At 36.2% G+C, this 25,725-nt stretch overlaps 1 protein-coding gene across 2 annotated transcripts in view; it reads right to left on the bottom strand.

The window, feature by feature from the left end:
- Positions 1-204: 204 nt before the first annotated feature.
- UNC13C (unc-13 homolog C) overlaps positions 205-25,725 on the bottom strand; it is a 578,086-nt gene continuing 552,565 nt past the window's right edge. For both annotated transcript variants that reach the window (XM_053595673.1, XM_053595672.1), the window contains 3 exons: positions 12,259-12,351; positions 3,786-3,945; positions 205-776 (listed from right to left, as the gene is read on the bottom strand). In XM_053595673.1, coding sequence (XP_053451648.1) covers positions 491-776; positions 3,786-3,945; positions 12,259-12,351 — 539 coding nt within the window. In that variant the 3' untranslated portion in view covers positions 205-490. The remainder of the gene's footprint in view (positions 777-3,785; positions 3,946-12,258; positions 12,352-25,725) is intronic.

Raw genomic sequence — 25,725 nt, 5'->3', positions numbered from 1 at the left:
CTGCAGTTCTAGTTATGTTAGAAAAGGGTATTTCTACATACAATGTATGATGTCTTGCATTGTAGATGTGACACCTACAATGAGATTAAGTCTAAATAAAACAATGTCAGTAACAAATGCTTTCTGATCTATGGGTAGCATAAACTAATTTAACAAGGACAACTGATGGGCCAACTCAGAAGACCAACTGTTTTTTAGTATGTTTGTTTAATGGATGAGAAATTGGTAATGAAATGAAAAATTTTAAAAGATATTCTTGATATTTCACTTTACATCGTAATTTTGGCACTTCATGGAACATTTATTTCCCAAAGACCAGAATTGCTATAAAAGTTCAGCAGGTTTTTCAGATACCTTGTAGACATCGTACTCGAATATTGGGAAACATTGAAACGCAGATAAATAAACATTCCCGAGTATTTGCACATGCATGCAGTAATTGCTTAATAGATTATGAAATTCTCTAAGATTTCTCCTCGCAGGGTTCCTTTCAAGCATTCTCTTCAATAGATCTCGTTTCAGATTTAAGTCTTACAAATTCTTTCGCCACATCGTCGCCAGTCCGCTGGGACAGTATTCTAAGGATAGTCAAACCGGTTTCATCCATAGAGATATTTTTCAGAAGAGGATACCATGCCCCATAGCTTCCTTTTTCTGCTATGTTCTTTAGCTGAATGACTGTCATTCCGATAATTCGATCTTCTCGGGCAAAGCAGTAATCCTTCACCGAGAGATGAATTTCATAGGCTCCTGCATGGTTTTCATTACTCAGAATGCTGTGTGGATTAAAAATACAAATTTGAGCAAAAAAACTTTACTTCATCTAGGAATCATTATTATTCTAAAACACTGTTAAAAATTGTATACATTGACCAGAATACTATATTGGCAAATAGAGTATCATTGCATTTTAATCCCTGATTTCATATCTTTTACATTTTATTTAGATCATCTTTACATAGGTATTAGTGAGAAATCTAACATAAAATGCTTCTTTCCTTAGATAAGAAAAAAATGTGCTTTACTGTCTTGATGTTAAACATATTAATAAAAATGGACATTAAATATCATGTACTTAAAATACTAGAGGCAGGATCTCCAGTGGATAACAAGATTGGGTGTAGAATGAGTGAGGTGCGAAGGGCTGCAGGAGTCAGGTGAGAATTTCTATGCCATGTCAATGTCAGTTCACCAGTCAGTTCTTTTTCTTTTCCTCAGGCTCCTGGATAAGGTACGTGTATTATATCCAGGAGCCTTTTCTCCCGGAAATACACTGCATCGACTATCAAGTACTATTCACAAAATGGTAAATTAGACACAAATCTCCAGAGTAAATCAGTTCCAGAGAAACCTGGTACTTGAATGCCAATTCTTCCTGATGGCAACAGGGAGACTTGTCAAGGGTGCGGCTGAGACTGGCCTCTACGAATAACCATCTGAGACACCCTGTCGGTGTGAAACTGAACGTAATGAAGAAGGCTAAGTGGTAATATGCTGGGTATAATTTTCATCCTCTCCTTATTTACATTCCTTCTCAGATATTCTTAACTTTCTAATGAATGTACATCTATTTCTCCGCAGTACAAGCTTCCAAATTCCACTCTTTTCCAGGTGATATTTTTCTAATGAAATATTTTGCAGAGTTAAACTTTCATGTCTAGGTGACACAGATTATCAAACTTGTTTTATTTTAGGGAAAATCTGAAATAATATACAAGAAAATGGAAGACCAGGGGTTAATAATAGAAGATCTAAATACCATAGATGTGAGATTTTCTTGTGTTTTAAAATATATCCAAAAGCTGCCTATTCCCCAAACAGTGAGGTTCTAGGAATTACTTGTATCATGCAAAATTTAGACAGCAGTGTGCACCGTGATATCTAAATTTTGCATGATTCAAGTAATTCCTAGAACCTTTCAGAAGACATTTTAATTGAGTCAAAGTTTCATATAATTTGGAGCAGCAGATTGGTGGAGTTGGGTAATCTGGTTTATTAGTGAGATTATTCATGGGATTAATCTATTAGAACCTTTTCATCACACATGGTAAAATAGTTAAGTTTTAATAAATGGCAAGAAAGTGAAGGATTTAGAGAAAGGATTCAGATTCATGAAAGGACCGAGGGAAGGCCAACGTGCAAAACAACAAAAACATAAATCTGTAAGAGACTGTTGTGGTGGGTGTGCCTCTTTTTTGTATGAGCCCTTAGGGCTTTGTTCTACGTATCCTATCTTCTTATCTGTCCTGAGGCCAGCTCATTCAGATTTATGGAAACCTATATGCAGAAAACTCTCATATCTAACTACATATTTGTCATCTCCTCTTGGGTGTCTGATAAGAATCTCCAAATTAATAGATTTAAAATAAAATCCTTGATATCTTCTTCTTATTTTCCCATCTCAGCAAATCACTAGCCACCCCACTACTTGTGCCAAAAACACAGGGGTCATGGTTAATTTCCCTCAGTGCCAGCCATCTCCCATTGGCCCCGTGTGGATCTACTATCCATCATTCTCTTTGCACCTTGCAGTAGAATGCTGGTTCACAAGGGCTACATGGATAGGGTTTCTCCATGCTCTGATTTCCAGTTGATTTCAGCCAAAAGGGAGCCCCATCATCAAATCTGGAGTGAGGTCAGAATCTTTATTTTCCTGCCGGAGTGGGAGTGGCTGCCTCAAGTAGGCTATTATCTTTCATAGAAAGTCACTGCTTCTTTTCAGATGGCTGACAACATGTGATGTTTTCTCTTTCCTAATTTTGGTAAAAGCTTCTTCTCCTTCCTTTAGGCATAGGAGTGGTAATGGCCTGGCTACTACTAGCAACTACCAGTCACATAATTATTGCCTCCACTCACATCTTTGTAAATTCCTTTGTAAGGCTATCTTAAAGTATCCTAATTTAAATGTTCTTAGGAACTTAGTTGATGTAGTCTTTTCTTCATGTTCTACCTTTAGTTCACAGCAGGAATCTACTTTCATTTTTCCACTTTTTTTCATTTCCCTGTTACCATCTGGCTAGTCACCAATTACTAATCATCTCTTGCCTGAACTAAGTTGATAACCTTCTATTTCCAGAAAACAGAATAATCATTTAGTATGTAAATTAGATTGTTCACCCTCATCTGAAAATCCTTCCATGAACCTCCAGTTTGAGCTTACACTTGCAAAGCTCTGTGGGAAGTAGCACAGGTGGTACAGTGACCGCCTCTCCAAACTCATTTGATCTCACTCCTTTACCCATGATATACTGTTTGTTTGAGGCAGGAGCAATCCTGTCATGTTTGAGTCCTTGCTTGAAGTAGCTATTTCACTTGGTTTGAAATGCTCTGAGTCATCTTTACTTCATGGTTGTTTATTTTTTCAGATTTCAATATAAAAGTCACATGCTCAGATGCTTCCCTGCCCATGTGATCAAAGCAGGTATTCATAGTACTACGTAATTCTCTGCATGTAGCTCTAGTTCTCTGCACAGTACCTGGTACCATAGGTCACATTTTTACTTGTGATTGTTTGTCATCTCTAGGAAGTAATTGACATGAGAGCAAAGACCTCCTATTATATATACCTAGTGCCTCTAACATGACCTAACCCGTGATAGTCACTGAACAGATCATGAATTCAAACACAGTCTTCTCCATTTCCCTGGGATCAGCAATGAATTAGGATACTTAAACCTATAGTATTCTTTCCTTAGTCATTCCTACCCTGAATTTCTCAATAAGCAAAGTTCCGCTGAGCCATGGCTATTGCCTGTTTGAATAAATAAGTTGGGTTGATGACTTACAACTGAAAGGTTTCATTGTATTTTGGTGACCAGGTGTTGCTTTTTGTTTTTGTGCCTTGTTTTCTCTTCTTGTCTCCAAGGTTGGGTCCCAGCATACAAACTTCCACAAAGGGGCGGAACATGGCTGTAGTCTGCCAGTTTAGGTCATTAATAGCAATCACTAAAAACCAAAAGGAAAGGAAACATGAAATTCTAGCAAATAAACACATGGTAACTTAACCTCCTGTGTTTGGTCCTTAGAGTGAATTTTTCCTTTCAGAAATGATTTATGAAGCCATAACTTGCATTTGATAGTGCCCTAACCCCATTGACAAAAAAATGTCCTTGAAGAAAGAAAAACAATTTCCTTTCTGGAATTCTCACTGAATGGATCTCTCAGCTCTAAGCTCTGTGGTATTGGTGTGGTGAAAAGTTAACCGTAATTGAAATGACATCTGTTACAAAAAGTTACCTTTCTTCTTTAGGTAAAAACATAGTGTTTTTCATATTCAAAATTAAGATGTGTTTATAATAAAATTTTTAGAAAATAGATAGGAAATACATTAAAATGAAGATCCACAAATTTACCACTCACAGACGATGACAATATTTTGATGTGTATGTTTTAGTTACTTTATATAAAAAATGAGTTTATAATGTGTTACAATCTATTCAGTAGTTTTATTTTTTAAAGTTAATCATGAGTAATTTTCTAATCCATTATATATTTTCCCCAGCTAATATTCCACTATGTGGATATTCCATTCTATATTGGATATTCCATCCTAACCAGTCACTTGTTAAACATTATGGTTGTTTCCTAATTTTAGTCATAAACAGTTATTAAAAGAATATTCTCAAGTGTATACCTTTACTCATCCTTTGATGATAATTCTTAGAAAGGCATATTATAATTTAAATTGTTAATGTAAAAAATTCATTAAAGTGTATGGCATTTGATATATACTATCACCTTTTTTTATTTTCAAAAATATTGAAGGATGCAGGGCTCAAGGAGTAGGGCACCAGCCCCACATGCTGGGGGTGGTGGATTCAAGCCTGGCCCCGGCCAAAACTGCAATAAAAAAAATTGAAGGACACTGACGATATATAGAAACACCCACTTAACCTGTATCTTCCGCAATACTGACCACATACTATAGGTTCTTTAGTTTTGTAGCACAAAAATATGTTATGTAATACAATTTTAAAACATAAAATTAGGCCATGGTTTTGATCAAAACAGACATTATTTATTGTGACTAAGTGTATAATAAAAGAATAGGATTATATTGTGCAAAATGTTTCACCTTTCACTTAAATTTCACCTTTGAAATGATTCCTGTATTTAGAATCTTTTTATAATATAAATGCAATAGATTGAGCCACTCATTATATTAATTAAATAAATCAGGTCAGTCATTGGAAATCATGTACAAAGACTAGGTAGATTATATGAAAAACAAAGAATGTATTGACTTTTTTAAAATTTTTTTTTATTGTTGGGGATTCATTGAGGGTACAATAAGCCAGGTTACACTGATTGCAATTGTTAGGTAAGGTCCCTCTTGCAATCATGTCTTGTCCCCATAAAGTGTGACACACACCAAGGCCCCACCCCCTCCCTCCAGCCCTCTTTCTGCTTCCCCCCCATAACCTTAATTGTCATTAATTGTCCTCATATCAAAATTGAGTACATAGGATTCATGCTTCTCCATTCTTGTGATGCTTTACTAAGAATAATGTCTTCCACTTCCATCCAGGTTAATATGAAGGATGTAAAGTCTCCATTTTTTTTAATGGCTGAATAGTATTCCATGGTATACATATACCACAGCTTGTTAATCCATTCCTGGGTTGGTGGGCATTTAGGCCGTTTCCACATTTTGGCGATTGTAAATTGAGCTGCAATAAACAGTCTGGTACAAGTGTCCTTATGATAAAAGGATTTCTTTCCTTCTGGGTAGATGCCCAGTAATGGGATTGCAGGATCAAATGGGAGGTCTAGCTTGAGTGCTTTGAGGTTTCTCCATACTTCCTTCCAGAAAGGTTGTACTAGTTTGCAGTCCCACCAGCAGTGTAAAAGTGTTCCCTTCTCTCCACATCCACGCCAGCATCTGCAGTTTTGAGATTTTGTGATGTGGGCCATTCTCACTGGGGTTAGATGATATCTCAGGGTTGCTTTGATTTGCATTTCTCTAATATATAGAGATGATGAACATATTTTCATGTGTTTGTTAGCCATTCGTCTGTCATCTTTAGAGAAAGTTCTATTCATGTCTCTTGCCCATTGATATATGGGATTGTTGGCTTTTTTCATGTGGATTAATTTGAGTTCTCTATAGATCCTAGTTATCAAGCTTTTGTCTGATTGAAAATATGCAAATATCCTTTCCCATTGTGTAGGTTGTCTCTTTGCTTTGGTTATTGTCTCCTTGGCTGTACAGAAGCTTTTCAGTTTAATGAAGTCCCATTTGTTTATTTTTGTTGTTGTTGCAATTGCCATGGCAGTCTTCTTCATGAAGTCTTTCCCCAGGCCAATAGCTTCCAGTGTTTTTCCTATGCTTTCTTGGAGGATTTTTCTTGTTTCATGCCTTAAATTTAAGTCCTTTATCCATCTTGAATCAATTTTTGTGAGTGGGGAAAGGTGTGGGTCCAGTTTCAGTCTTTTACATGTAGACAACCAGTTCTCCCAACACCATTTGTTGAATAGGGAGTCTTTCCCCCAAAGTATGTTCTTGTTTAGTTTATCGAAGATTAGGTGGTTATAAGATGTTAGTTTCATTTATTGGTTTTCAATTTGATTCCAAGTGTCTATGTCTCTGTTTTTGTGCCAGTACCATGCTGTCTTGACCACTATGGCTTTGTAGTACAGACTAAAATCTGGTATGCTGATGCCCCCAGCTTTATTTTTATTACTAAGAACTGCCTTAGCTATATGGGGTTTTTTCCGGTTCCATACAAAACGCAGAATCATTTTTTCCAAATCTTGAAAGTACGATGTTGGTATTTTGATAGGAATGGCATTGAATAGGTAGATTGCTTTGGGAAGTATAGACATTTTAACAATGTTGATTCTTCCCATCCATGAGCATGGTATGTTCTTCCATTTGTTAATATCCTCTGCTATTTCCTTTCTGAGGATTTCATAGTTTTCTTTATAGAGGTCCTTCACCTCCTTCGTTAGGTATATTCCTAGGTATTTCATTTTCTTTGAGACTATGGTGAAGGGAGTTGTGTCCTTAATTAGCTTCTCATCTTGACTGTTATTGGTGTACACAAAGGCTACTGACTTGTGGACATTGATTTTATATCCTGAAACATTACTGTATTTTTTGATGACTTCTAGGAGTCTTGTGGTTGAGTCTTTGGGGTTCTCTAAGTATAAGATCATGTCGTCAGCAAAGAGGGAGAGTTTGACCTCCTCTGCTCCCATTTGGATTCCCTTTATTTCCTTGTCTTGCCTAATTGTATTGGCTAGAACTTCCAGCACTACGTTGAATAGTAAAGGTGACAGAGGACAACCTCGTCTGGTTCCAGTTCTAAGAGGAAAAGCTTTGAGTTTTACTCCATTCAGTAAAATATTGGCTGTGGGTTTGTCATAGATAGCTTCAATCAGTTTTAGAAATGTGCCACCTATGCCTATACTCTTCAGTGTTCTAATTAGAAAAGGATGCTGGATTTCATCAAATGCTTTTTCTACATCTATTGAGAGGATGATGTGATCTTTATTTTTGCCTCTGTTAATATGGTGGATAACATTTATAGACTTGCATATGTTAAACCAGCCTTGCATCCCTGGGATGAAGCCTACTTGATCATGATGAATGACTTTTTTGATGATAAGCTGTAATCTATTGGCTAGGATTTTGTTAAGAATTTTTGCGTCTATGTTCATGAGTGAGATTGGTCTGAAATTCTCCTTTTTGTTTGGGTCTTTTCCTGGTTTTGGTATCAGGTTGATGTTTGCTTCATAGAATGTGTTGGGGAAGATTCCTTCTTCCTCAATTTTTTGGAATAATTTCTGCAGTACAGGAATAAGCTCTTCCTTGAAGGTTTGATAGAATTCTGGAGTGAAGCCATCTGGACCAGGGCATTTTTTGGTTGGAAGATTCTTTACTGTTTCTTTGATCTCAGTGCTTGAAATTGGTCTGTTCAGGAGCTCTATTTCTTCCTGGCTGAGTCTAGGGAGAGGGTGTGATTCCAAATATTGATCCATTTCTTTCACATTGTCAAATATTTGGGCATAGAGTTTCTGGTAGTATTCAGAGATGATCTCTTGTATCTCTGTGGGATCAGTTGTTATTTCCCCTTTATCATTTCTGATTGAGGTTACTAGAGATTTTACTTTTCTAATTCTAGTTAGTCTGGCCAATGGTTTATCTATTTTATTTATTTTTTCAAAAAACCAACTCCTTGTTTCATTAATTTTCTGAATGATTCTTTTGTTTTCAATTTCATTGATCTCTGATTTGATTTTGGATATTTCTTTTCTTCTACTGAGTTTAGGCTTAGATTGTTCTTCTTTTTCCAATTCCATAAGATCTCTTGTGAGATTGTTGATGTGCTCTCTTTCTGTTTTTCGAATGTAGGCATCTAAAGCGATGAATTTTCCTCTCAAAACTGCTTTTGCAGTATCCCACAGGTTTTGGTAGCTTGTGTCTTCATTGTTGTTATGCTCAAGGAAGTTAATGATTTCCTGTTTTATTTCTTCCTGAACCCATCTGTTATTCAACAGAAGATTGTCTAATTTCCATGCCTTTGGGTGGGGTCGAGCATTTTTGTTAGAGTTGAGTTCCACCTTTAGTGCCTTATGGTCTGAAAAGATACAAGGTAAAATTTCAATTCTTTTGATTCTGTTGATATTTGTTTTGTGTCCCAGGATATGATCAATTTTGGAGAATGTTTCATGGGGTGATGAGAAGAATGTATATTCTTTATCTTTTGGGTGGAGTGTTCTATATGCGTCCATCAAGCACAGTCATTCTAGGGTCTCATTGAAATCTCTTATATCTTTGTTTAATTTCTGTTTAGAGGATCTGTCCAGATCTGTAAGAGGTGTGTTAAAGTCCCCTGTTATGATGGTATTATCAGATATCATATTGCTCAGACTGAGTAAGGTCTGCTTCAAGAATCTGGGAGCATTTAAATTGGGTGCATAAATATTTGGAATTGAAATGTCTTCTTGTTGTAGTTTTCCCTTGACCAATATAAAGTGACCATCTTTGTCTTTTTTGACTTTAGTTGCTTTAAATCCACATGTATCTGAAAATAAGATTGCAACTCCTCTTTTCTTCTGAATTCCATTTGCCTGAAAAATTGTCTTCCAACTGTTGACTCGGAGCTTTAATTTGTCTTTTGAAGCCAGGTGTGTTTCTTGCAGACAGCCAGTGGATGGCTTGTGTTTTTTAATCCAGTCAGCCAATCTATGTCTCTTCAGTGGGGAATTCAAGCCATTAACATTTATTGAGATAATTGACAAGTGTAGTAGTATTCTACTCATCTTATTTTGTGAGAGTCCATTGCTTAGTTTTATCTTTTGCATCAGTGTGGAGGTTAGGTTCTGTCCTTTGATTTCTGAGTTCTTACTTTGCTGCTGATCCATTGTGGTGGTCAGTGTGCAGAACAGGTTGATGTATTTCCTGTAGAGCTCGTCTTGTTTTGGCGAATTTCCTCAATGTTTGTATATCCGTAAATGATTTGAATCTCCGTCAATTTTTAAGCTTAGCTTTGCGGAGTACAGAATTCTGGGCTGGAAATTGTTCTGTTTAAGTAGATTAAAGGTAGATGACCATTGTCTTCTTGCTTGGAAAGTTTCATTAGAGAAGTCTGCGGTCACTCTGATGGATTTGCTCCTGTAGGTCAACTGGCATTTACTCCTGGCAGCTTGCAGAATCTTTTCTTTTGTCCTGACTTTGGACAGGTTCATCACAATGTGTCTTGGAGAAGCTCGGTTAGAGTTGAGGCGACCTGGGGTCCGATAGCCCTCTGAAAGCAGTGTGTCAGAATCTTTGGTGATATTTGGGAAATTTTCTTTTATAATATTTTCTAGTATGGCTTCCATTCCTCTGGGGCATTCTTCTTCCCCTTCTGGAATTCGTATAACTCGTATGTTGGAACGCTTCATAAAGTCCCATAATTTTGACAGTGAATGTTCTGCTTTCTCTCTCTTCTCTTCTGCCTCTTTTACTATCTGACTTATCTCAAGAACTTTGTCTTCTACCTCTGAAAACCTTTCTTCTGCATGGTATAACCTGTTGCTGATACTTTCCATTGCATCTTTAAGTTCCCTAATTGACTGTTTCAGTTCCTTCAGCTCTGCTATATCCTTTTTATATTCTTCCTATCATTCATCTCTTATTTGATTCTGTTTTTGGATTTCCTTTTGGTTATTTTCCACTCTATTAGCAGTTTCCTTCATTGTTTCCATCATTTCTTTCATTGTTTTCAACATGTGTATTCTAAATTCCCTTTCTGTCATTCCTAACGTTTCTTTATAGGTGGAATCCTCTGCAGTAGCTACCTCATGGTCCCTTGGCAGGGTTGTTCTCAACTGGTTCTTCATGTTGCCTGGAGTTTTCTGCTGATTCTTCCTCATGAGTGATTTCTTTTATCTGTTTCCTTGGCCTAATTTTCCTTTCACTTCCTCTTGCTCTTTAAGTTCTCGTGCCTTTGGACTAAGGGTTACAGGACCAGAAGGGTGAGAAGGTTGAAGAGCAAAAAAGGGATGAAAGAAAGGAGGACCGAGTGATAAGAAAAAAAATAAAATAGAGAAAGGAGGGGGGTGGGTAAAGGGAATATTGACAAAAAGAAGAGAGGCACAGAAAGAGGGAGACAGAGCAATATAGGTGTACAGTAGGGTACTTTGACACAACCTTAAAAAAAACCCACCTTCTGGGGGTGCCCAGTTGGGTGGTTCCCTTGAGGTCAGCAGCTCTTTGCTAACCTGATCAGACACAGTACCCCACCTCCACCAAGTAGAGAGGAAAGACAAAAATGCTATAAATCAAACCCAAACAAGCAAACAGAAAACTTTACGGGATAAAATTGGGTGAAAAGCCAAATAATAGCGGTAGAAACACTAGCAAAAATGAAGTTCTAGTTATTGAAAAAAGGCAGCAATGGGAAATTATAATTAAACTAGAAAAATTGAGAAATAAAAAGGATCTGTATGGAAAAGGTTGAAATTAAAAAACAAAACAACATCAACAACATCAAAATAAACAAAAAAATAACCGAACCAAATAAAAGAAAAACAACACAACCAAAAACAAAGCAGTATGTATGTGTTGTTGAATATTGTCTGGGCAACACGTGGTCTTCTGGGGTATGAGATGTTAATCACAGTTCTGATACGACTGGAGGCTGCTGATTTCTCAAACCCCAGCAGGTAGACACCCTAAATCGCTCTTCAGCCCACTTAAAAGGCACTTTGAACTTGTAAACTTGCTGAGCAGAAGCTTTCCCAGGAAAGTACTTGTCGCTGGAATCACTGCTGAAGTGGCTATCCACTTACCCAGTGTGCCAAAACCGGTCTCACTCTGCCCCTGAGGGTTAGGGCTGCAAGGCAGCTCAGACCCCACCCTTAGGCTACTCGGTCGCTGGGTTACCAGCTCCCACCCAATTCTAGCTCTGGGATCCTGAGGGTGGAGCTTGCCAGGGCAGATCGCTCACAATGGCTCCCTGTGACCCACGGCCAAACACTATGAGCTCCGTCTTTCTCAGTGGCTCAGACTGGGGCCCTAGACAAAGGCCAAAATTCTCCGCACTCCCGCTCAGGCTCTCCCCAAGGCAGTTCAACTGAGTGCCAAGTCCAAAGACACCAAAACAGTTCACAGGTAAGGCCTTTCTGGTTTGCAGTCTCGCTGCTACTGAACTTACAGTTGCGGGCGGTTTTAGACGGATTGAACACACGCAACCACTTGCCGTTTTTCCACTGTTTTAGTCCTCCTCTTGGGGTCCAGAAGTCTCTCACTGACTCCCTGTATTCTCACAGGGGTGATGATAGGCAGATCCCACCAGCCAGAGATGCCTGGAGTCTTATCTCCCCAGACTCACGGTGCCCAGATGCAAGGAAGCTGTTACTCGGCCGCCATCTTGCTCCACCTCCCCGAATGTATTGACTTTTAATGTACTATGTTCAATGTACTAATACAGAGTACCAGTGTTCAATGATTATCAGAGTACCAACCTCAGACTTATATATATATATATACACACACACATATAAATATATATAAATTTTAAAATTTAATCACCAATATATTTAAACTATTTAGATATTTAGAATGATATAGGGTAAATATCTGTACCATTGATTATTTTTTCAGTTTTAAATCAAAATTTTGGTTTCACGAAGAAATTCTGAGCATGCCCTAATATAATTTATAATCCATTTATTAAAAAACCAATGCAAAATTAAATTTTAGTATCAGTATTGCAACAGAGGTTAAAGTTTAATAGGCTGTTTGATTTATCTGAACCCAAAACATACCTTTTACAGTGACTTTGTGCTCGCCTGTTGCCGGTATGGTGGTGATGTCCACGTGAACAGAGAGCTGACCCACTGCATCTTTGGAGGAGCGACCTGCAAACACACAGACGTTTACTGACCTGAACTTTCAGACTACTTCATAATGGACATCTACATTCTCTGCACAAGAGAAATAATGTGTTACTGGAAATAAACATTTCTTTCCATTGATAGCTCATAATGCATGTTGATAAGTAGTCACTAAGAGTCATGGGTATCATCACATTCAGACCATTGAGCTAAAATTTCAGATGGCTGATAGAAATCATGAGATGCCTTGTTACTATTATTGTTGTAAGAACTTGTGGTGGATTTACAATGAATTTAAAGTATTTATTGCTTATGGACAAAGATGCATCATTTCTTTTTATCACTTTTCTACAATGTGTTATATCAGAGCACCGAGGACACAGACTTAACTCCCTCGAGCACCTGCCTTCCTGAAGCCCACAGTAAGCCAGGGAAGATGAACCATAAACATATTTGTGTAATATATAGTATCATTAGGTCTGTAACAGACATATTTACAAGGTCTTATGGATGGTACAGAAAGGAGAAGCCAACTCCACCCTGATAAAGGCAAGTCAAGAGTTAAATGTGTTTTACTGGTAAGTGCCTGTGACTTGGGGTCACATAAACTTGAATTCAAATCACAATTATGCTACCATTGATTCTGTGATCCTAGATAATTTATCATATACTAAAGCCTCAGTTTTCTCATTTATAAAATGAAATTAACACCAACCTCTTACTATATATATATTTTAACATATCATCTATGAAAATATAATTTTTTCCCATAATTTGAAGCACATGCTGTACCCATTCTTTACCTTTATCTTTTCACCTAAAAATATATCGGGGAGGTAGTTCCATTTCAGTGTATATAAAGCTGCCACTTTCTTTTACATGGCCTGGAATATCACAGCACTAACTACAAAGTAAATGCTCGAGTAATACTTTGAAAATAAATCCCTGAGCTGTTTACAAATATTTAAATAATTTAATTTTAATATTTTTATTGTTCAGCCTCTAGTCCATTGTATGAACATATAATTTATCATATTTGATTGTTTCCAATTCCTCGAGGGAACAAATTTTTAGGTTACATTGTTCTTACCACCAAGGTAAAGTTTAAGCTGTAGGAGAGCCCTCCACCCTGGGGTTGGCATGCTAAATACCCTTGCATTGTGCACATTAGCTGAGATCCTACCAAAAGCCCTCTTCCCTCCCACTAATAGCCCTGCCCCTTCTCCCTTCTCTCTCCTCTACCTCCTTACTCCTCCCCCTTGCTAGATTATATTTGTGTTTTATCATTCGTATGAGTGTATGTGTTTGTATATTGGTTTCACAATAGTATTGAGTACATTGGATACTTTTTTGAGACATTTTACTAAGAAAAAGGTGTTCCAACTCCATCCAGGTAAACATAAAAGATGTAAAGTCTCCATCTTTTTATGGCTGAAGAGTATTCTGCGATATACATATACCACAATTTGTTAATCCATTCATAGGTCGATGGATGTTTAGATTATTACAGCTCAATTCATAATTGCCAAGTCATGGAAGCAACCCAAATTTTCTTTCCTCCATAACACCAGAGAGGTTACACCAGGAGAAAGAGGAAAAGGAGATAAGAGAAGACCACACCTTCCCCATTCTACCCTTTCTACTGCTACAGGCACCATTTTAGTCTGCTTTTGGGAGAGAGGAAGAGAGATTAACACCAACAGGACAAAATCTTAAAAATATGTATAATTTTCTAGCAGCACAAGTAACTAATGAAGTATGAACTGGACTGTGAGGGAGGCATCTATGTAGTAGAAAGTGGGACTCACAAGAGAAGAGTTAATAATATTTTTTTGCAAAACAGTTTCATACCCTCCCTAAATTGGCAACATCCTTATGATATGCAATCTTTCTATGCAAGAAGAGAACAGAGCTGCCCATTATTCAAGGCCTTTTCTGTGCATCTCAGGGACATTTTTCCTCATGTACATATTATATAATTTAAAAAATTTACTTTTTTAAATCTTATCCCATTTAAAATGGGACTGTTTCTTCATTATACCTTATAATAGGAAGGGTTGTAATTTTTATATCATTTGACTTTATCCAGGCAACTGACTACATTTTATAATGAGAAATTTTTATATAATCCCTTTGAGGTTTGCTGGCATACAGTCATATCTTCAATAAATGAAATATTACACTTTTTCTGTTATTGCTTGCCCTGGCTAGTTTTATTTGCTTGTATCTCTAAAACTGTAATATGTGATATTGTTAAAAAATGATATGCATCTTGGCTTTCTAAATTCATTTTCAGCCTTCTCCACTGAGCCTTCAGAAGCTGATCTGTGTGGACAGTATCGGTGGTCTCTTCTGTACTCAAGCATCCGGTTGGATTTGGTAAATCTGGGCAAGAGAATGGAAGAGAGGGGTGGGTCAGGTATTTATCTTCTCAGGCCTTGTCACGTGGAGCCATTTTTAACTGACTGAATCCTTCAACCAAAATTACTTTTCCTCAAGTAACCCTTGCTAGGGCATAGTCACTTTTCTGACTTTGGTAGCTTCTAACTCCCCTTACTTTCCTTTTTTTAGATTTTCTCATATACTGGAGTTGCCTTTGTACATAGTTTCTTTATTAAATCCTCTCAAATAATCTCAATTTGGATGTGCCATCTGATTCCTGCTGGGACCTTGGATCAGTACAGTTAATATTGTTTTACCAATAACTTTAATGGAAATGTTTCTTCAAATATTTTCCCAATGGTCTTAGGTTTGGTGGATCAATGAGATAATTTTTGAATTGTCAAGCATTAAGTACGGATGAAGCAGAGATGAAGGAGCAGCAAGAGGAAGTGTTAGAAAATAGGTTCCCCGAATGTCATTTAAAAGTCTTCATATGTTATCTCAGAACTGCTGAGAAGTCTTTAAGTTTTTACATGAGAGGCATAGTCAAATTTTAAAAGAATTTCTCTTATCTGTATACAAGTGGGTCATTCTCACCACTCCATTCTCTTATAGATAGTCCCACACTTGCATCTCATTATAACATAAATAAAGTCTTAAAACCCAATTTTTAACTAGGGTACCTTTGATTACCTTTTACTTCATGTGCAATACTGAACTATGCTACCATATTTGAACTAATTCTTCAAAATACTTTTCCTGTTTTCTATCAAGACAAATTGCCTATTTGGAACATCCTTCCGCCATTATCTTATGAAGCCCTGTCCAAATATCTTTATTACATTATAAAATAGTTTTGATTCTAAAATCTTATTATATTCTCAATTTGTTCAAATACTATTTAACATGATACAAAAATTCAGGGCAATGGAGTCAGACTGCCCTGATTATGACTCTGCTCTCAGTCATTAGCAGGCAATTAAAACTCCATGAATTTTCATTATTTAGAAATTGAGATAAAACCCTCTCCCTAGCAGCATTGATGTGAGACTAAAAAATAAAGTAGAATATTTTGTGCCTTTCATGCTAACTAATCAATGGATCCAGGTTTATTATGATGATTCAATACTTTATAAGAGAATGTTTCAAAGTTATTAATTTCCTTGAATATTCATGCACAATACCCACAGATAAAAATTATGCACCCCCCCAGACATGGCTATTATGATTATCTATATCAAAGACCATAGGAAGACACTTTTGAAGTGACGCCATTTTCCTTACCATCTGTGGAATTCCTACTTTTTTAAAAATAAGATTTCCTTGGTTGAGGACAATAAAAAGTCCAAATGTTGAATAGGGAAAACCCTTCCGTTGTCTGGTATAGAAACTTTGATTCACCAATAATCTTGAGAAATAAATTTTCTTGATTAATAAAGTATTTTAAAAAAACTATTGTTGAAACCAGGATTAACAAGAAAAATTCTCTCAACAACACAGAAAATGTAGCCAGCTTTTATGTTTTTCTCCGCTGTTATGTGAATAATCAAAGCCTGCTCAGTGGGTTTATGATTAAAATGTTTGTGGGTGGTCTTAGATGCATTACTATACGGCATCATGTAGCAATGGCTGGCTTCTACCCCAAGCAAACATGAAGAAGTGATGGGCAGACAAATTATTAGATTACTTATTTCTAAATTCAAAAAGCCTTCCATCAAAGCCCTTACCAGCAGGCATCCTTTTTTCACTGGAGTTTCTAATTCCAGAGGAAATTAATTTAAAGGCTTTAATTGGTTTTTTATAGAATTTGAGATGTCTAAAAGATAAATCATATACAATTCTAATTCACACAAGGGAAATTTTGGTTTAGAGTCCTTAGTCATAGAGGAAGAATGTTATGCTGTTTTGGAATAAGTAACAGCTAAAGAAACATGCCTAAAACCTCTTAAAAGGGAGTCTTTAAATATATAGAATGTTTTTCCCTTCCCAAGTTGCTTTTCTGTGGTCTTCCACTTGGATATTATAACTGTGCTTTTATTTGTTTTCTAGAGAAGTATTAGGGTTGCGTTGGCAGCAGGGGAGGGGGAATTTAAAAATCATGTTTATGTACTCAGCTGTGCCTGAACAATGCTCTGAAACCTCCTGGGTGTAAATATTTACTAGACTCTCAAAATACGTATTTCCTTTTCTAACACAAAAATGTGAAATTTACCATTCAATCATAGTCCTGAAAATTGGCTGCTAAATGTGGTGCAACTCTAAAAAGGTAGAATTGGGAACATACACGTTTTTCTGATAATTATGGGTAGAAGCACCTGGCTAAAAGGGTTTATCATTATTGTTATTGCTTAACAGTCTCACTGTTGAGAATTGTGATTTTAGAACTGCACATTTTTGCTTTCATGCCAAGTGTTTACACTATTCTGTAGTACCTCAGTATTATGATTATACAGATATTTTCTTCTTAGCTACATTCCATAATAATAGGAAACCTCACCTCTATTACTATTAATATTCCACACTTACTCTAATTCATTCTTACTATTAATAATCCATACTTATCTCTACTTCATACAACAATTCTTTATTCTTTTGATATAAATTACACGACCAACTAAATCTTTGTTGATTAAATATGCAGATTAATGCAATGGCTCAGGCCTGTAATCCCAACTCTTTGGAAGGCCCAGGCGGGAGGATTGCTTGAGGTCAGCAATTCAAGATCAGCCGGGGCAACATGGCAAGACCCTGTCTCTACAATCAATCCATCAGTAATAATTAGACAATGTTCATTTTGCACAGTCTCTGTACACCGGGATCTTAGCTTCCACAGTGTTAAAGACAAATGACACTAGTCCCCTAAAGATAGTTTCAAATTTCATTTACCACGATATATTAAATATTTGTCATTGCACAAAGTACAAACTTTGCAGACGAGTTCACTTGTCCAAAAATCACTGTGTAAATAACAGAAGCATATTATCCGGGGCCCATCACTTCTTTCAAAGTCTGTCAGTGATTGGTTACTACAGCCCTATTCACAGGCAGACTTCAAAGTGTCTCGTTAGGTGGCTGCTTTGTTTCCCAGTTGTAAACTCATGAGGTATTTTGTAAACATGGATAATCATTAGAGAGAATTTGCCAGAAAAGATGAAAGTGCAGCAAAGAAAGGAAAAGTAATAATGCTGGAGTGAAATTTACATAAAATGTAAATGAGTCAATAAAATAAATTACTGACCCTGGGAATGTTGTCTCTGATGCCCTTGGAAAGAATCTAAGCAAGCAGCCAATTATCTTAGTTAAGATGAGCTTATTGACACAAATGAGGAAAAAGATCAAGAGAGCCTAGTAGAAGGTATTTCGGAGAAAACCTTCTCATTAAAGAAACTCTCAGATATGTTACAACACAGAAAGCAGAATTGTTACAAATGTTGGTAACAAATCCAAACTTAGAAAGCAATATGACAATTCACTAAGGCATAAAAAAGATGCGCACTCCTTATAAGAAGGAACAGGCAAGCATTGTTTAAACTACTTTGGTAAGATTTTAAAAAGAAAGAAAGTACTTTAATCCCCAATGTTTTTAATGATTTAAATTATAGTGCACTAAATATTAGTTTTATTACTTTTTCATTTCACAGTGTATATATATATAACTGACAGTAAGAGTTGTATAAACTCTTCTGTTAGAGAGAAGAGTTTATTCAAAGTGTTTCTAAAGGTCACAAAGGAATTATAATTTTTTGCCCATTAGGTATAAAGATGGCAGTTTGTCTGCACAGCTATTTTTATGGTCCCATATTATGGGGGACCCACTATGATGAGTGAGTACTGTACATATATTTGAGTTGATTCACATAATGCTTCTGCATAAAACTATAAAGGCTGCTTAGATCAGGCAGATGTGATTCATACGTGTGCTATACGATGCAATATCCTTAACTTCCCATCTGGAGTGTTTGAATCTGATTGTCTAGCATTTGTATACGGTGAAATCTGTCAATTGTCTATCCCAGGATAAAAATGGAATTGAACAAAAGCATTTCATAGTTGAAAAAAAGTACATATCAATCATGCAATTATTTTCCAAAAATAGAAAAGAAATATATTTCCTATTTCCTATGAAATTGAATAGGAAAATAATATGGTGTTTATTTATTTAACAGATTTTAATGAGCATTGTGTGAAATTTAATGAGAGGCTATACCTGAATATAATCTTCTCTATTTTAAATCCATAGGGATTAGTCTATGTCTCAAGTCGCCATATGGGTATCTAGAAAGTGTCCTTTGTCCCCAACATTATTAGGTCTTGAATGCTTTGGGAATGTGCAGTGCCCATGTGTGTAAATACTGGCAAAGGGCAGGAAGCTGAAAGAACTCATTAAAATTCTTTTCAGAAGAGGAGGAAAGATCCTGCTTACTCTCAGTTTATTTATTTTTATTTTTTTCATTTTTATTAAACCATAGCTGTGTACATTAGTATGATCGTGGGGCACCATACACTTGCTTCATAGATCGTTTGACACATTTTCATCACATTAGTTAACATAGCTTTTGTAGCATTTTCTTAGTTATTTTGCTAAGACCTTTACATTCCACATTTACTAGGATTCACATATACCCTTGTAAGATGCACCGCAGGTGTAATCCCATTAATCCCCCTTCTTCCCCCTCCCTCCCTCCTCCCCCTCCCTCTCCTCCTTTTCCCCTTTCTCCCTATCCTTAGGTTATAGCTTTCATGTGAAGGTCCTACATTAGTTTCATAATAAGGGTGAGTACATTGGGTACTTTTTCTTCTTCTTCTTCTTCTTACTCTCAGTTTATAGGATAGCACTATATAAGCACCTTAACTGAGCAAGTCTCTTACCTCCCACAGTTTTAGTACACCATATGAGAGAATGAATAGTTTTAAAACATTAGTGATAATTATTCATGTTACGAATTTAATTGACAATTACCCCCCAAGTCCTCAATCAGTATCTTGTAAAACAACATTAATGGATACAATTTTTGACCTCCTTACCTGTGTCAGGCACAGTACTAAATGCTTCCAGTATAAGATCTTGCTCTTTTATCAAACAAAAGTATTGTGCACATTTTATAGATGGTAAAACTTGGGCTCAGATATTACTTTTTAAAATCAATTAGGACAAAACAAGTATGACTTTGTAGCTCTAACTTATATAGTATATACTACACTGTAATGTTTATTGAATAGCTTCCCATTTTTTTAATATGCCAAAGAAGAGAAAGCAAACTTTTTTTTCAAACTTTGTTCTTTTTTTATAGGATTTAAAATATTTATGAACTAAAACTAGAAAGGATGTAGAATCAAAGATTAAAAAATATATTACCTAGACATAATCTAGATAGCTTTTTTGTTGTAAGATTTAGCTTAAAATTCCACAGTATTTTATACATAGTCACGTGTCTTTTATCGACGAGGACGGGTTCTGAGAAACCTTTTGTTGGGTAGTTTCCTGACAAGTGAAACCATAGTGGGAGGTGGTGAGTGAATATGAAAGCCTAGGACATTGCCGTATAATACTGTAGACTTTCTAAATACGTACACTTGGGCTACACCAGATTTTTAGATATTTGTCTTAAATAATTAAAGGTAGATTACTTTTTTACTTAAAAATTTTCAATCTTTAACTTCACCTTTATAACATTTAGTTTAAAACACAAACACATTGTATAGCTGTACACAAATATTTTCTTTATATTCTTGTTCTGTAACCCTTTTTCAATTTTTAGAGTTTTTCTTGTCTTTGTTCTTTTAAACTCTTACTAAAAACATACAAATACACATATTAGCCCAGGTCTACACAGGATCAGGGTAGTTAATATCACTGCCTTCTACCTCCAAATCCTGTCTCACTGGAAGGCCTTAAGAGATAATAACATTCATTGAGCTGTTATCTATGACAATAATGCCTTCTTCTGAAATACCTTCTTGAGGCTCTTATAATAGTTAAAATTTTTCTAAATAGAAAACATTATAAAATAACAATAAAAGGTAGAACATAATAAATACACGAACCAGTACTAGTCATCTATTATTATTATGTACCGTACAAAACTCTTCATGATATAATTTTATATGCCTGGCAGTGCACTAGGTTTGTTTACACCAGCATTACCACAAACAACACTACAGCATTATGATGGTGATAGGAATTTTTCAGCTCTATTATAATCTTTTGGGATCAGTGTTGTATATGGAGTCCATGGTTGACTAAAACATCATTATGCAGCACATGACTGCATTAAATTCCATAGCAATAACCCAAATACACAGTTAAAGTGATTTTGCCTCCCTAGACCCTATAGTTTCATAGATCTCTAGAATTTGCCCTAAAACTTACTACTGATTGAAATAACTTACATCTGCTTCATGACTACAGTTTGCTGAAGTACATTGCTAAGAAATCAGTGATTAATAGGACTTGGGATAAGTGTCAACTCCATAAAGTAAGTCACCAGGCTACTTAAGTATCTTAGAATTTCTTTGGGAAGATTAGTGATCCTAACTTGAAATATTTTAGGACTGAAAAGTAAAAATAGCTTTGTAGAATTAATGTTAGAACTAGAAGGAGCCTTAAAAATTATTTGGTCCAATCTCTTTGTTTTAGACATAAAATAGTTGAGGCTAAATATCTTTAACAGGTTCTCAAGAAGGGGTGATATCACAGGCAAGTATCTTCATTTTAAGGATTTTTTTCCACTGACCAGACAGCTTACCTCTAACGAGCTCTTTTGGAATCCCAAATGAAGGGACAGACTGTCAAACAACAGTAGAATTTGGGAAATAGGTCACATGGCCAATCACCGTCCTCACCTGGAAACTCGGCACTTGCCATGTATATATATGTACATATATATCAGAAAACCAATCTTTCACCTGTCTCTGAGAACTATTTCTGTCCTTAAGAATATTTCTAGTCATTATCTATTTCACCTGACCCATCAGCATCACTCTTCTGATATCTATTTGAGTACCATAGTTATTAGCAAATACCACTACCTAGGGGAAAGAGGAATAGGATTATCCATATGTTACTGTGTCTTTCCAACTGGCATTATAGGCCAGGGGAGACTAGGGAATGATATATCTTGAGGGATGAGAGCTTCAGAATCTGTCTTCTTGTTACTGAAGTCAATAAACATTGGAGTGGGAGCCAAGAGTTCAAATGAGTGAAGTCAGGCTAGGGGCTATGCATGGCCACATCCCTACCTTCAAACCACTGGAACTATTAGAAAGCAAAGAGCTAAAAAGTGGCCAAGGGTAATTCACTTTACCTACATATTGAAAAACCTGTGTCTGCTAAACACATAAAATACAGTGAGGGGCTTCTGAAAAAAAAATTCTACAATACACACAAAGAAAGATAATACATTGATGATTCAGAGAAGAAACCCTATCTCTGGAAATGGTGTTCCTGAAGAAACCGGGATGAAAGTAACGAAGCCTTTATAAAATGCATAATAAAAGCAAATTTCTTGAGCTAAAAGTCTTAAATTTTTAGAATAAAGAATTCAAACCATTTCACAAAAATTAATAAAATGCAAATTATACCAACATATGGCTGGGTGAAATGTTTAAATTTCAAAGAAAAAGGGTAAGATATCCTGTAAGTATTTAATAAATATTCAAGAATAAAAGGGAAAGGATTCCAGCTGGCCTATATTTTCCTTCACAAAATAAAATTCAGAAGGAAATGAAGCAATATCTACAGAGTTATGAGGAAGAGAGTCTACAATCCTAGAATTTTAAGTCCAGCCAGTTGTTTCTTCTGGGTAAATGAAACAATCATTTTAAAAATTGTTAAGAGTTCAAAGAAATAACTTGGAAACATTTCAGCCAAAAGAACCTAAGACTGGAGAAGCTGGGTTGTCAGCACCATGGCAATGAGTACTGACATTATTTCAATGAGAATATAGTGTTTGTAACTGCTATGTAGATATGAGATTAATATTCTCCCCTATTATATTTGAGTTTATAAAGGCAAGAACAGTCTTATTTAGGTTTCTATTCCCAGTGGCTATCTCTATGCTTGGCACAATCAAGGTGCTCCATGAAAGAGGTAAAAGAACAGAGAACTGATCTATGAGTTTAACAAGAAGGCAGGTGTTAAGGCAGGATACATATTTTAATGAGAAAGTGTTTTGTAAAGGTCTATTCTCTTGGTTTTAACATTGAGATACTGTGCAAGTAAATCAGTGGTTGGAATGATGAATCTCAATGGATATGGATATTTTCCTTAACAAATTAAATGGGTCCAAAATAGGGACATAGTAGTAACTGGCTTTACTCAGAAAATCAAAGACAAATATACAGCATTAAGATCATCACTATCAGTGTCTAAAGGCCTCAAATATGAGGAGGTTTAACTTACTAGGGCCACAGAGAAATGATAAACCTCTGAGTAGAAAGATGGTAAGAATATTTGAATTCCCTATTTGTGATTTCTTCCTCCAGTCTGCCTAGTACCAGGTATATGAAAGATGTCCCCTGTACTTGTGGTTATACCTGGAATAAGTGAGGTCATAGTGGAAGACCAGTTCCCCCATAATCCTACAATGCCTTATAGGAGACTCGTCCTTGTGTCAACCCACAAGAAGCATCAGGAGTAAGTAAGGGGCAAATATGCCTGAGGACAGCAAGAGACAAAGAGCAGGGTGGAACTACCATACCCACCCTGGAAACTCTGCTCTATAACTTGGCCAAATAAGATGCCAAATCAGAGTGGCTGCTCAGTAGCAGAATGCTATAGATTTCACAGGCTCCTGGGCATGAACCCCTACCAATTATTTTCACCTTGCCAGTATATCCCCTTTAGAACAGCCCCCATTCAGGATGGGCAGCACTGTGAAGGCAAAAAGTCACAATCTAGTGCAAAAAAGCAACAGAGGGAGGACAGAGATAGAAAATTTACAAGTAAATTATGAGGAATGTTTAAGAAAACGTGTAATAAATAACAAAACAAAGAACACTGGATTTAAAAAAAAAAACACTAATGTTTCTTTTTTCTTTTTTTTTTTTTTGAGACAGAATCTCACTCTGTTGCCCAGGATAGAGTGCTATGGTATCAGTGTCAGCTTAGTTCATAGCAACCTCAAACTTCTGGGTTCAAGTGATCCTCCAGCCTCAGTCCCCTAAGTAGCTGGGACTGTAGGCACCCACCAATGTGCTCAGGTAATATTTCTATTTTTAGTAGAGATGGGTTCTCACTCTTGCTCTGGCTGGTCTTAAACTGTGCTCAGCTGAAGGAGGTGTCTTCCTTGGCCTACCATAGTGCTAGAATTATAGGCATGAGCCACCATCCCAGGCCCAAACCTAATCTTTCAACACAAAGACAGACAGACATTAACAAAAAACAAAGAGCATAAGGGTCCATAAACTCCTCAAAACAGAGAAAGCAAGGAATCAGTGACTGATCCTAAGGAGATGTGACATGTGAACTTTCTGACAAAGAATTCAAAACAGTAGTTTTATGGAAATTCAGTGATATACAAGATAACACAGAAGAGCAACTCAGAAACTTAGCAGAAAAATTTAAGAGAGATTTAAATAATAGTTAAAAAATCAAATAGATCTTGGAACTAAGAAATACGTTTGCTAAATTGTGAAAGTCATTAGAGGCTCTCAACAGCAGAATGGATCAAGCAGAGGAAAGAATCAGTGAGCTCAAAGACAGGCTATTTGAAAATGCAGTCAGTGATGAAAAAGGATAAAAAGGAATGAAAGTTGCCTACATGACATAGAAAACTACCTTCAAAGACCAAATATTAACTTACTTGTTTTCAAGAGAGAGCTGAGCAAGAGCAAAGACTAGAAAGTTTATTCAAATAAATAATAGAAAATTTAAAAGATAAATATCCAGGTACAGGAAGGGTCAAAGAACACCAAACAGATTCAAACCAAATAAGACTATCCCAAGGCACATAATAATCAAACTTTCAAAGGCCAAGGACAAAGAAAACATACATCCTAAAAGCAACAAGAGACAAGTAGTACATAATATGTAAAGGAGCTCAGCTAGCAAGAGATTTGTCAGGGGAGAACTGACAGGCCAGGAGGGAAGTAGGATGACATTTTCAAGGTTCTGTAGGAAAAACAAATCTTCCAGTCAAAAATAGCGTATCTGGTTAAGCTATCATTCAAATATGAAAGAGAGATTAAGTCCTTCTCAGACAAACAAAATCTAAGAGAATTCACCACCAGCAGACTCTTACAAGAAATGCCAAAAGGAGTTCTTCAATCTGAAAGAAAAAACCTCATTCATTAAAAGAATAAAATAAAACAATAATTGCAGTTATAAAACCCACTGGTAAAATTAGATACACAGATAAACCTAGAGTACTGTAATATTATAATTGTTGGATGTAGCCCATTTATAACTCCAGTGTGAAACTTCAAAGACAAAGCAAAAGCAATAAAACAGCAACAAATTAAAACATACTACCAGAGAAAAATCACTTAACCACAAAGGAATGCACTAAGGAAGGAATAAAAGAATAGACAAGTTATAGGACAACCAGAGAATAAGCAATAAAATGGTAGTATTAAGACTTTATCACTAATAACACCATGTAAAAGGACTCAGTTCTCCAATTAAAAGGCATAGAGTATCTGAATAGAGACAAGACACAACTATATGCTGCCTACGAGAAACCCACTTCACCTATAAAACACACATAGACTGAAAGTAAGGAAGGGGGAAAAAGATATTTCATGCAACTGGAAACTAGAAAAGATCAGAAGTAGCTAGCAATACTTATATCAGATAAAATGTGCTTCAAATCGAACATTGTAAAAAGAGACACAGTACATCACTATATAATGATAAAGGGGTCAATTCAGCAAGAGAATATAACAATTATAAATATCTATGTATCCAACATCAGAGGTCCCATGTACATAAAGCAACCATTAATAGATCTAAAGACAGATATTACTATACAATGATAGGGGACTTCAACACCCTACTGTAGAGGATGCCAAGAGCCA

The sequence above is a fragment of the Nycticebus coucang genome, chromosome 6, assembly GCF_027406575.1.
Source record: "Nycticebus coucang isolate mNycCou1 chromosome 6, mNycCou1.pri, whole genome shotgun sequence".
Classification (NCBI taxonomy): domain Eukaryota; kingdom Metazoa; phylum Chordata; class Mammalia; order Primates; family Lorisidae; genus Nycticebus; species Nycticebus coucang.
This window is presented reverse-complemented; position numbering and strand designations above follow the sequence as displayed.